Below are 13,228 nucleotides of genomic sequence, written 5' to 3'. Positions count from 1 at the left end.
GTGTGATAGAAACTTTTTTTCTCCTTTTTTATATTAACCACTTGAACTAGCAGATCTTGAAATAGCAGATCACGTCTGGCTTCAGGCAATAATTTAACGCCCACAGATAGAACCACATGACGACTGAATTAAACAAAAACTATTCTACGTTCACACTAATGCTACTAAATACCGTATGTCTGTCAAATACATACAGTATACACACAATCTCACCATAATGTACATACAGTACTACACACACACACACACACACACACACACACACACACACACACACACACACACACACACACACACACACACTAGCATGATTAAAACGGACAGGATTAGACAGGTGTAGGTGCTCAAATGAATTGTTTTATGTTAAACCTGGCGAGAAAGTCAGCTGACATGCTCTGTATTGCCCTGCAAGCCATTCATTCTTTCCATCCACTGTCCCTGATCTTGACAGCTTTTTACCCCAGCCTCTGCATGCACGTGTGTCTGTGTCTGTGTTTGTCTGTGTTTGTGTTTGCCACTGTTCATTGGCTATAGTGTTGTCTGCACATCCTTGTGCTCTCTCAGGCCATGGCGTGAGCAGCTGATGGTGATTGGTGACTGACTCAGTAATGTGAGAATGTCACCAGAGTCTGTCTGTCTGTCTGTCTGTCTGTCTGTCTGTCTGTCTGTCTGTCTGTCTGTCTGTCTGTCTGTCTGTCTGTCTGTCTGTCTGTCCCTCTTTCCCTCCTTCTCTGCACACTTCCCTGTTTTTTAATATTCTTCTTGCCATGCATTTGTTGCCTGCTTATTGCACTTGTATGTGTGGTTCTATTCTATTCTATTCTATTCTATTCTATTCTATTCTATTCTATTAAGTTGTATTCTACAGCACTGGTTCTCAACCTGCCAAATTGTTTTGGGGGGTCCCCAGATGATTAACTTAATGTGAAAGATTGTTTTCTCTCTCAACAGTAAACAAATCAACATATATTTAAGTGTATAGAGGGTTTCTGCACATTTCTAAAGTGACAGTTTAACGACTTAATACCTTTAAAACGACAATAAACATTGGCCAAATTGTCAAATATTAGAGGCAGAAATTGTGAAAATAGGCGATCTACATGCTCACAACGCCTCGCGTTGCGAGGTGTTGTGAGCATGTAGATCTGCTATTTTCACAATAGAACCGTGTTATAAAAATGTAATGAATCAACTCTTAGTGCTCGTCAGGGTAATAATAATATGATTATTTTGGGGGTTGCAGCCTGAAAAGGTTGAGAACCACTGTTCTACAGCTACAAATTATGTCAGTACTGTACACTTTGCAGCTGGCATTGTTAAGAGATATACCTGGGCTTTCATCTACAGTATATACACACACACAAACACACACACACACACACACACACACACACACACACACACACACACACACACACACACACACACACACACACACACACACACACACACACTATACCTCAATGTTTTCCACACAGACGCTGTGGTTGAATGGACACAATTAGCAACAGATGACTCATCCCATTTAAAGAGGACTCTCCTTCATTCCTCTTTTTGAATTTACAATACAGGTCACAGGTCATGGTTATGTAATAGGGGTAAATTACTCAGGCAGCCTCTCAGCACAAAGGGAAAAAAGGCCCTGCATGTGGTCGTCATGGACAGGAAATGAATAGCAAACAAAGCTCACACTGTACATTATGTCACAGCCAGCCGTCTGGCCGTGGCCCACGATAATGAGCTGATTAGAGCCATGGCAATAAGCACATATCTCAGGTGTCGCGATATGGCCATCTCCTTCTGTTTGTACTACGGCTGATTCATACTTAATTGCGCATGGGTGTCGATATACACGACCTCATAACATCCCGCCACAATGCAGTGTGAGTGTGTAGATCTGCTAAATTAACCAGACTCTTTTTCTTCTAGTCTTCCTTCCATTCCATTCCATCCTCCTTCTTCATTATCAGTGATAATAACTAAAAACTACGCACAAAAAGTAAGGAACCTTAAATTCGGTCCACTATATCTCCCCTTTAATAATACCGATTCGTAATGTGTTTTATATCCTTTTTAGTGCTGATTAGTCACCTTTACAACGAGGTAAAGCTTGTAAGCATCGGGCATTTGTGGAATGAGCAACACAGCCAAACATTTGGGTAGCGCCGACCACAAATGTGCCAAAATGGCCTGTTAATACTGCTCTGCTGGCATTCACCATCGTTTTGGGCTTCAAGTGCTGGCAGGTGTGTTCCAGTCACAGGTGTGCGCCTACTACCTGAGCATGGCTTCTGACAGATTGGGACCTAATGCTATCCTCCAGGATGACAACGCTCGCCCCCCACAGAGACAGGATCATCAGAGAGTGCCTCCAGAATTTGGGAGTGGAGATGATGGAATGGCCTCACCCTGCCGTGAATCCAGACTTCAACCCAATTGAACACTTCTGAGATCCGCTTGTGTAAGCTATACGTGCTAGAGTGACCAACAGAGCCACGTTGGCTGACAAATCCTGGTTGAGGAATGGGATGCCATCCCACAGCAAAATGTGGCTAGGTTGGTGACCAGCATGAGGAGGAGGTGCCAAGCTGTTGTGGCTGTGTATGGATTTTCCATACGCTACTTAGGTTCCTAAAGTTAATAAAGTGTATACATGACCAATATGTGTAGTTTTTTCTTTTCGTTATTACTGTGGAAGAGTTGGGGGCACGGTGGCGCAGTTTGTAGTGCTGTCGCCTCACAGCTAGAAGGTTCTGGGTTCGATTCCCGCTGGGGATGCTGTGGGTGTGTTCTCTCCTCCGCATCATTAGTGGGTTGGCAAAAGGGCCTTTCTGTGTGGAGTTTGCATGTTCTCCCCATGTCTCCCAGGGTAGGTAGGTAGGTACCCTCACAAAAAACATGCATTAATCCTGGTCTCTAAAGTGCCTCCCCCTGGCCAGCCGGGGCACCTGATGGAGGGGAAAGGAACTGGTTGGAATAATGTGTTCCTTCCACGCGCTACGTCCAACCGGGGAAACTCCCCCGTCAGGTGAAAAGAAGCGACTTGGACTCATTATGCATAGAAGAAAGCATGAGGTCAGTACGTTGTCTCCCCAGGTTGGCAGAGTGAGTGTATCACCCATGATTACATTAGATAAATTGACACCGGGTGAAAAGAGTTACAAGATCGTGTGTTAAATATTTTAAGAAGAATTACTGTGGGGGAGTGCAATCTTCAATGCTCCAAGCAACAAAGGTGAATACAGTACCAACAGAACAGTATTACAGGCCATTTTGGCAAATTTTGGGTCGGCACTACCCACACATTTGGCTGTGTTGCTCGTTCCACGAATGCCCGATGCTTACAAGCTGTAAAGGTGACTAATCAATGTTAAAAATGTTATAAAAGACAATACCGATTGGTATTATTTGCTGCCAAGCCCGAAAATCCCGAAAAAATCCCATTGTACCTCCCTGCCAAGCCCGTAAATCCCGGAAATTAAAAAAAAAAAAAAAAAACAATTTTCTTTTTTTTTTTTTTTTTTTTTGACCCCAAAAAATGTTGTAGGCATGATAGCAATCGCGAAAGCGCATGTTTAACCTCCATAGCAACCCCATCTTTCAAGCATGGCAGCCATCTTTGTTTACATTTTAGGAAAACATAATGGCTGTTATCTCATGAATGCCTGAACGGATTTCCATTCGGATTTTTTTGTTTGAAAGCTGTGAGCAATGTGGACACACGTGGTGCATGATCTAGGCATGGGTGGGCATGATCCGTGCACTATGAATTACATGGAAGTCTATGGAGACTTATGGCAGGTAGGAGTACGAAGGTATTGTTAAATGGCAGCAGATGAGTTAAAGCGGAGATATAATGGACCAAAGTTATGTTTCCTTACTTTTTGTGCATAGTACTGGGAACAACAATACAACATGTGTCGGCAGCATTAAATGTGATCACAAAGGCAAGGAACAGCAGTCACAAAATTAGAATGCCCGCTACCATCGGTCAGAGCACTGGAATGACTGGGCTGTGCATGTGTTTTCCACAGCAACGTACCAGTCAGCTATTTGAAAAAAGAGGGACGTGAGCTCCCGACTGACAGCAGCTATCACTGAATTAATCATCCAAATGCATGATAATTAGATGTAAGTGTCCTACGTTCCATAAACGTTCATAAAGCAGCCATTTCTCCTCTCTCTGGTCTTCTTACGCTCTCCTCACTTACAGTAAATCAGAAGTAACTCTATCATCAGGACAACTTATGAACTTAACTCAATTTACATTTATAATGAGAATTATAATGATACAATTAGTAATACGTTTTTTTTGGGGTTTGGCGATGAATAGATCTGCTTTTAGATATTCTGTGGGAGCACGCTACAGCTCACCTACCTTCCAAATCCTACACAGTAAAGGTAGATCCAAAACAACAGGTGGTATAGCTGGGGTGGAGTAGGGTGAACAGAAATTTTAGAAGCAGTAGCCGCACAGAAAGTAGCAAGGCAGCAGCATAACGCAGCAAGCAATGAGCAATATAACCTTTAAATGGAGCTCTCTGTTAGTGAATTGAGTATGTGATTGGTCTAGAATAGAAGCTGACACAGACCAATGCCCGGTGAAGCGACCGCAAAGGGTTTCCTGACTCATGTGCAAGGCTCATCTCCTCTCTCTCTCACACACTCACACACTCACATACGCATGAGCACACACACACACACACACACACACACACACACACACACACACACACACACTCGGCAAAACACTCAAAAGAGCGTATAGTTCTGAAACTGAGAGAGAGAACACAAGGGTGCTTATTTGGGAAAGTGAATAATGTATTGAATGTGAGAATGATAGATGTGATTGGCACAGTACACAGAGGTGGCCTGCAATGAACAGCTTGCTCCATGCAGCTGCTTCTCGTTAGCCCCCAAAAGCATGCTCACACGGACACTCACACACAGCCACAACCAGCACCTCTCACATATTTCTCTTTATCACACACTGTACTGCAAGTAAGTAACTATGCAGCCGAAGCACGGAGGACCTCCACACAACAATGCCCGGCTAACGGAAAGCAGGGCTAATTCAGAGAGTATACCAGAATGTGGAAGTTAGGAAGGGAGGAGGATGGCAGGGCATGGCATTGACAGAAGGGAATAGTGGGAGTGGATGCATCCAAGGCAAGGCAAGGCAAGGCAAGGCAAGGCAAGGCAAGGCAAGGCAAGGCAGGGAAGGAACTATATCCTGCAACAGAGTCTCACTGTGGGGCCCCATGGAGTCGTTTCCATGGGAGTGCTGTTGCCCTCGCATCCAGGAGACACATTTTCTTATCGGTGCCTGCAGAGAAACAAACACTGGCAGGCAGCTCATATGAAGGGGAGTTTCCCTGTATCTGTTTGAGCTGGGAAAGAACCAACAGAGGCCTAATTGAATTTCAGAGAGAGAGAGGGAGATGGAGAGAGAGATAGAGTTAGAGAATGAGAGAGGGAAAAGTGCAGCATTCACAGGGAGCTCTGCTGTACGTGTTGATTGCGGGAATTGTGTCAGTTACATGCTGTGTCAAATCCTTCTGTCCATTAATGCACAGACCTTGGGTAAAGATATCTGTGGATAAGGCGTATTTGTTGTACACATTCTAGACATGCAGTAAATAGACATGCAAGTGTATTGAAAATGACAGCTTAGTTTGGATGTTTTTTTTCTTTTCTTTTTTTTTGCATTTTTTCTTTCCTCATTTATTTACACAGGAAGTTCCATGGAAATGTCTCTTTTACAAGGGAGACAGGGCCAAGACAACAGCAACAGCAACCATCCACACAAAAGGCTTGTGCTCTAGCAGCTACACTAGGGCGGCCCCGAAAACATACAAAGTCAAATCAAGTGTTAAATTAATGCTCCGTTTTACTGAACTTAATGAAGCGTCAGCGTTAGTTTATGCAGGACACGGGAGTCGTTCCGCCCAGCTGTAGTCAGCTGTTAGTCAGCTCTGTTCTCATACCTCATTATCATATCTGCTGGTCATTACGTCACATGACTGCCATACTCCAATCAAAGCTCTCAATCAGTAGAGAGGGCTCCTTTAAATACGGCTTGCTTTCTCTACCTATTGGTTCCTAGCTTCGGAATCAATCGCTGCTAGCTGCCTCCTCCACCCCAGCCTCCACCTTTGCACGATCAGTATGGCTAAGCTCAAATACTTGTGATTGTCTGACTAAGTTACATGTCTATGTTGTTAAGTTTAAATACTGTGATTCGACTAAAGTCACATGTCAATGTATTGCTATTGTTCTGCTATTGTATCCCTATGGGGGATTTTGCTTAGCGTTCCCTGATTTAGCTTAGCATGCTCAGAAAGCATGCACAAAATTCAGGGAACATCTCCGAACGTGGAGCCCATGATTAACGCCAAGATTAACTGTATTCCATTTATGCAATAAATGGTTACTCTACTTAGACGTGAGTGTTCCTGACTAAAGTCTGCTCATTTCTATTGTTTGCTCCGTTGGTTTGTCCGTGTTTTTTGGGGGGGATTACAATGTAAACTAGAAGCAGTGCTCTTCCGAGCACAGGTCTCCACCAGGCCACACAAATTGCCCTGTTATAGCGCCACCATGAGGCTGATTTGAGAAATTTGAAGTGGCATTTCTTCCTCTACCTAGTGGGAACGTGCACGCCCAATTTCACCAAGATTGCACGCTGTGTTCATGATTTGAGGCATTTTGTTCAAAACGGAGCAATCCTGCAAACTTTGGAAGCCAATTGTAGCCAATCAGGATGGAATATGGAAAATCGGACTTATCCATGATGATCACATGACTCTAGAGATACTGTCTACCGATTTGTAGGATTTTTGGACAAAATCTGTAGGAGTAGTGTACAGAAATGTGTTTTGCAAACATCGGCCTCATGGTGGCGCTAGAACAGGGCCATTTAAAAAAATGTGGGGCAGAGGTTCTGAATTGGCATCCAGGGAGTGTGTGTGCTCAGTTTGGCAGCGATCGGGCCAACGGCGCCGGAGATTAGCTGTACACAAACTCGGAGGACGGACGGACGGACGGACGGACAGGGGCGAAAACATACTCTCCCCCTGCCTTCGGCTGGTGGAGACAACAAACTGGCTTTTTCTGTGACTTGATCATTGTTGGTGCTTTTAGAGAGAGAGAGAGAGAGAGAGAGAGAGAGAGAGAGAGGAAGAGAGAGCAAAGGTGTGTATTTGTGAATGTGAATAATTGAATGTGTGAATGATAGATGTGATTGGGCCATTACACAGAGGTGGCTGACCTGCAGTGAACATCTTGCTCTATGCAGCTGCTTCTTGTTAGCCTCCACATTGCATACATGTACTGTAGGCTCCAAGATTCCCAGGTAATACTGGGACTCACTCTACAGAAAACAGTGACTCATGACATGGGTAGACCTATATGTCATGAGTCACTGTTTTCCACACCAAAACATAGAACAGTGCAGTTTGATTGAGGGGAGCAGACACACATAGAAATTTCCAAGAAATAGATCAGAGAGAGAGTACTAGTGCATGGGTTGTGTGCGTGTGTTAGTGTATCAGACTGCTTTTATTGACTGATGAAAAATGTGCCATGTTGTGCAGTAATATAGAAAGGTGTGATGCATCGAGATGCATTGTAGAAACTAATCGTTACATGGGTTAGGGTTAGGAGAGAGAGAGATGGGTGGGCAGCTGGATCGGGTGATGTAGAGCAGTGGTTCCCTAACTTTTTAGCTCGAGACCCAAAAGAGAAATTAGATGTTTGCCCGGGACCCAAACTAGTGAAAATAGCTGATCTACAAGCTTACAACACATTGCGCTGCATTGTGAGGTTGTAGATTGGCTATTTTCACTACTTCTTAAACTTATTCAAGTATTTACTAGTCGTGACCCAAAAGATTGGTCCCGACCCACTGTTTGAGAAACAGTGATGTAGAAACATATTGGTACTTGAATACTGTAAACTCCTCACACAAGGGCTCTCATCCCTTTAGCTCTGAAAACAGCTCTGAAACAGAGCGGGGTGAGACAAAGCAACAGAGAGAGAGAGAGAGAGAGAGAGAGAGAGAGAGAGAGAGAGAGGTAAAAGAGGAGAGAAGCTCAACATGTAGAGACAAATAGAGCCCCCGAGACACAGACCACCAGAGGGGCAGAGAATTATGGGAGTGCAAATTAAATTACACCGGAAGAGACAGCCAGGTCTGGACCTGCAGGAAACACTGCACATGGGGCTCTGTGTGTGTGCGTATGCGTATGTGTGTTGCGGGTGCGTGGGTGTGTGCGTGTGAGTGCATGTGTTTGCGTGCGTTACTATGAAAAGCTCCACTGGCTGTCTGTACGTCTGGCCATCTGTCCGTCCGTCACGTCGCGTCGCGTCACACTTTTGCCCCTACTCTTATCTCTACCACCGTTTGCCCTATCGATGACAAACTTTGCACACACACCCCTTGGATGGAAAATCACAACCTTCAGCCCTGATTTCTCACATGGCCCTCTTCTAACGCCACCATCAGGCTGATTTCTGCAAAACACATTTTTAGACACTGCTCCTACAGATTTTGGCCTAGAATCACGCAAAGTGGTACACAGTATCTCTAAAGTCATGTCATCAACATGGATCTGTCCCATTTCCCATATTCCCTCCTGATTGGCTACAATTGCCTTCTAAAGTTTGTGTATGCGACCTGAAGGTCGCTTATCTCCCGATTAGGGAGTCTTACTGGTGCATAGTGACAGTGTAGTCCTGTTTCCCAAAGGTGGCATTGGCATATCCATTTCCGGTCAGTAGTTTTGCTTGATTGGCATGGCAGCAGATTTGAACCATAAACACATCTGCTGCCACAACAAACAAGCTAAGCTATGCTGAACTGGAACTGGAAGCATGTACGGTATGCCAGTTCTGGGAAACTGAGAGTTATGTACAGAGCCTATGGAATACAGTAAGTAAAGTGCATGACAGTATACAGTCAAAAATCATCAATGTTCATTTCCCTCTGACAGTCTACAGTACTTACAAATGAGAACAATAACAAAGGATTTTACTGAACTCCATGTACATGCTTTTATGGACATCTAACAAAATGTCATTCCACAACCATTAGAACCTTGTTACAGAACAGATCAACATGGAGTTCAGGTGTTCAGGCTTGACGGAGCAAAATACCATATACCAGGGGTCTTCAACGTTTTCAGGCCAAGGACCCCTTAGTTGAGAGAGAGATGAAGCAGGGACCCCCACAACCTTCTCTTAGATTCCATATAGTTTCATTGTTTGACAACACAATCATCCATGTATTTTGGATTCATGTCAATTTGTGTTATTATTATTTGTATTTAACCACTTGAATCGTCAATACATAACTTGACATTTCACTCTGTACTTAATCTGCTCTTTTTCCTCTCTACACCAAACGTCTTTGCCGAAAATAGCCGATCTACAAGCTCACAACGCCTCGCGCTGTAGAGCTGCTATTTTTGGCTAAAGATCTCAGAATATGGACACTAGGGTTCAATGGTTAATAAAAAAAGGAGAAAAAAATGTCTATCACACAAAGATTTGGAGGACCCCCTGTAGTAAACCTGAGGACCTCCTAGGGGTCCCAGAACCCCTGTTGAAGACCCCAGTCCATGCATGGTATATTTTATATCTCTGTAAAAAAGAAGATATCTTGTGTGTACAAGCGCAGCGAATTGTCTCAATGTGTGCACAGTGGCACTGGCACACATCGAAGCACCAACACGGTACAGGCTCAGTCAGCTCACTGTCACCCTCCGCCATCCACCCAACATCACCTCACTTCCTCCATCCTTCCTTACCCCTCAGGCTCTGCTCTCTTCTCCTCCACCTCTTCCTAACACCCGTGCATTAATCCTGCCACACATAACTCCATTATACCTTGCCTCGCCTTCCCTTCCTCCCTTCTCATCTTGTTACCTTCACTCTGCCTCCAGCAGAGCGATACTCGGAGGAGTGACGGCTTGGGATTCAAGGCCTGAAGTACTTGTGCTTTTTGCAAAAAAGGTCACACTAGCACTGTGGCAGATTAGCAATTCTGATTGGGCTAAAGGGGCTAAAGCGCTGCAGTAGCCCACTGCTGGCCCTTATTACATTAGCAGGGAGTAGGAGTGCACATTGTACAGTGCTGATTAGGTAGGCATGAGGAGGATCGGATGTAAATGGATGAGAGGAAACACACATGAGCATGTGTAGATGCACTTACATCATTGCACATTCAAAAAGCATGGGCAACCACCCCAAGTCTGTGAATGTACAAACAAAGGGGCATGCATGATTGTTGTTGTGCATGTTTCAGCTGTGGGAGACACATTCCCATGTCCAAGTCCATCCTAATATATATCCATAGATCCCATCATGCTTCTTCCTGAATGTGGATCAGCGGGTACATATTTGCTCCTGGTCAAGGTCAGCGCCATGCTCTCATCCTTATCGCCGCGCTTTTCTGTTGTAATGGCACATCCGTATTTTTTTGTTTGCTAGAATCACCAAGAGACCTCTTTGACAGCAGCCTCTAGGTAGTACATGTCATCTTTATGGTGAATTCCATTTCGATGTCCTGTGTTTTATGATGTTATTGTAGAGGAAGATGACAAAATTGCCTCCATCGTAGTCCGCTACCTGCGTCTCTCATGGAGGGTATGGCATCAAAAGTGCTAATGTTGTGTGTGTTTGGGGTCGAGGGTGGGGGGAATGGGGTTTCCACATATGTTAATGTTATGTATAACTGCATGTTTTTCTGCTGTAAACATCCGATATACATAATGTTAAAAAAGTGTTCATGTTTTGTCATTGAAGGACTTATATAGACTAGCCTATGAATTATAATGACTTGTCATGATTTTGTACTATCAGTCACCATGAAAGGGTATCTTCAGTGCATCATACACAAAGATATAACAGCATTTTACAAGAAGGGAGGGATACTGTACTGCTGTCCATTAAAAAATCAGTAGTGAATGCAGTATCAACTACCTGATCGATTCGGCATGACTATACTGTCTTTTGTATGCTTCTTTGTTCTTTTATCCTGAATTTCACTATAGTGTTCATGTTGATCCGTTCTACTCTGCTAAGCATTCTTTAGATTTGGATAGGCACTATGCACAACACAATGTTTTATTGTCAATTGGCATTATGAGGTGTGATATAACAATGGAGATATGCTGTGTACCAAGGCGCTGTCCAGGGTTCTGAAACGTGGGTAACTATGGCCTGGTTTCAGCACCATGGCGCTGTCCATGGTGCTAAAATGTGGGTAGCTACTGAGCCGAGGAGGAAGAGAGGGAGAAAGCCTCTACTATAATAATAGTGCAAAACAAATAGAACTGATTGAATGTCTCTGCCTAATAATATTACATTTGATTTTTACATTTTCATTTAGACGCCTTTGTATCGGGCTCTGTGGAAGCAATGAACACTGTGGCACTATGTGCGTTTACGTTCGTGTTTACTAAATATTGGCCTGTGAATGTAGTGACGTCATGAAAAGCTTGCACTTTGCACACTTTGTGTCAGAATACCTACAGCTGTTTGCTTGCGCCAAAGCCTGCAGTTATCTCTATATTATGATGTGCAGTCTGCGGTACAGACTATGGTATGTTATGGAACAACAAGCAAGCCGGGAACAATGCAAAGCTTCTTGGCGGATTAGGTACAGAAATCACGGGCATGCTGCTATTAGCGTTATTGGAATGCTATCACCTATATAAGGTTATTGTAGCCCTCAGTGTTGTTGTCACTGGCCTATACGCTGCATGGCTCTGTTGTGAATATACAAGCCTGGACCTGACTGGTCCAGGACGATTCATCTTGACCAGTCCTTACTCTTAAAGCCTCGCACTGGCACTCACATGCACACACACACACACACACACACACACACACACACACACACACACACACACACACACACACACACACACACACAGCAGTTATATGTAAGAGTAATTGATGGTGTATGTATGCAAACTAGAATAGACCATAATAAGCTCTAAGGTCGGTGTATTACCTGAAGTGTGATGAACTCTTGCCCCTTGAAAGATGCCTCCATCATGACAGATATAGGCCCATCGGTTGCCATGACGACTGTGAATCCACACCCCCTCAAGTGTGTGTGTGTGTGTGTGTGTGTGTGTGTGTGTGTGTGTGTGTGTGTGTGTGTGTGTGTGTGTGTGTGTGTGTGTGTGCGCGTGCGTGTGTGTGTGTGTGTGTGCGCGTGCGTGTGTGTGCGCGCGCGCGATGAGTGTTATCCTACCTTACATTCCTCCATGCATGTCCTAACCGAATATGCATCCGTCTCGTATTTGTGAACCAGCAGTTCAAACTCCCGGTAATCCTCCTCTGCTCGCAGGTCAAGAATCTGATAAGCCCGAACGCACTTGATGCAGCCCTGCTGATCGACCCCCGAAGCCATATCCAGGGTGCAGTTTATAACGCCAAGGCTCCTAAACCCGTAAAACAAATCCAAAAGTGAGTAGGAATTACAAAAAGAAAGGTACAAATCGCTCAGATTCACGTACGCCAACTGCGTCCCGTCGCCCCCTCCTCCACCGGAGAGGCCCAGGGAGCACGCGGTCTCCGCGTCCGTGAAAGTAAAGCAGTCTTTGGACAGGCTGTCGGGGTGACAGGTGTCCATTCGCCACAGCAGATGTTTGGTAGAATTCCCTAGAAAAATAATATCTTGCTCTCTGGCGAGCCGGCGGGGGTCAGGTGACGGGATGTGTTGGTGGAGGGAGTTTGAATACTCGCCCGTGTCCGTGATCGCGAGCCCCTCGTCCGGCCGTTTGTCTCGGGTCCGCGTCAATTTCGCCTCGGCGCAGAACCACAAGTGATCAGAGAGCAGGACGGTGATGAACAGCAGAGAGGCCAGCGACAGTCGCCATCTCTGTGCCCGCTCCGACTCGGTGAACGGCTTCTCGTTCTCTCGGGGTGCAAACCAGAATTTCAAGCTGTCATCTTGCTGCAGACGCATCCAAGCACCCCTGGTCATATTTTAGGAAAGCGCAGCCCTGGCCGACTCCGCCGCGGGGGCTCCTCTGCCACAATACTCATTGACTTGGGGGAGATGGACTCCGGTTGTTTCCTCGAACAGTGGGGTGCCGCCGTGCCTCCGCCGGTCCAGGGCTGCTCCTGTGTCTCGCGCCCACGGCAGTCGGTGCTATTCCGATCCAATTAACGCACCCGCACAGATTAAGCCTCGCGCTGCCGCATCCCGGTT

At 45.2% G+C, this 13,228-nt stretch overlaps 1 protein-coding gene across 1 annotated transcript in view; it reads right to left on the bottom strand.

Moving 5' to 3' along the window:
* nalf1b (NALCN channel auxiliary factor 1b) overlaps positions 1 to 13,000 on the bottom strand; it is a gene marked incomplete at both ends in the record, with an annotated part of 105,285 nt that extends 92,285 nt beyond the window's left edge. The window contains one exon of the mRNA XM_080753042.1: positions 12,266 to 13,000. Within this exon, the coding sequence (XP_080609168.1) occupies positions 12,266 to 13,000 (735 nt within the window). The remainder of the gene's footprint in view (positions 1 to 12,265) is intronic.
* Positions 13,001 to 13,228: the final 228 nt, after the last annotated feature.

Source organism: Nannobrachium achirus, assembly GCF_963921795.1.
Source record: "Nannobrachium achirus genome assembly, chromosome: 22".
NCBI classification, from domain to species: Eukaryota; Metazoa; Chordata; class Actinopteri; order Myctophiformes; family Myctophidae; genus Nannobrachium; species Nannobrachium achirus.
Note: the sequence above shows the minus strand (reverse complement) of the source record. Positions and strands in the feature narration are given on the sequence as shown.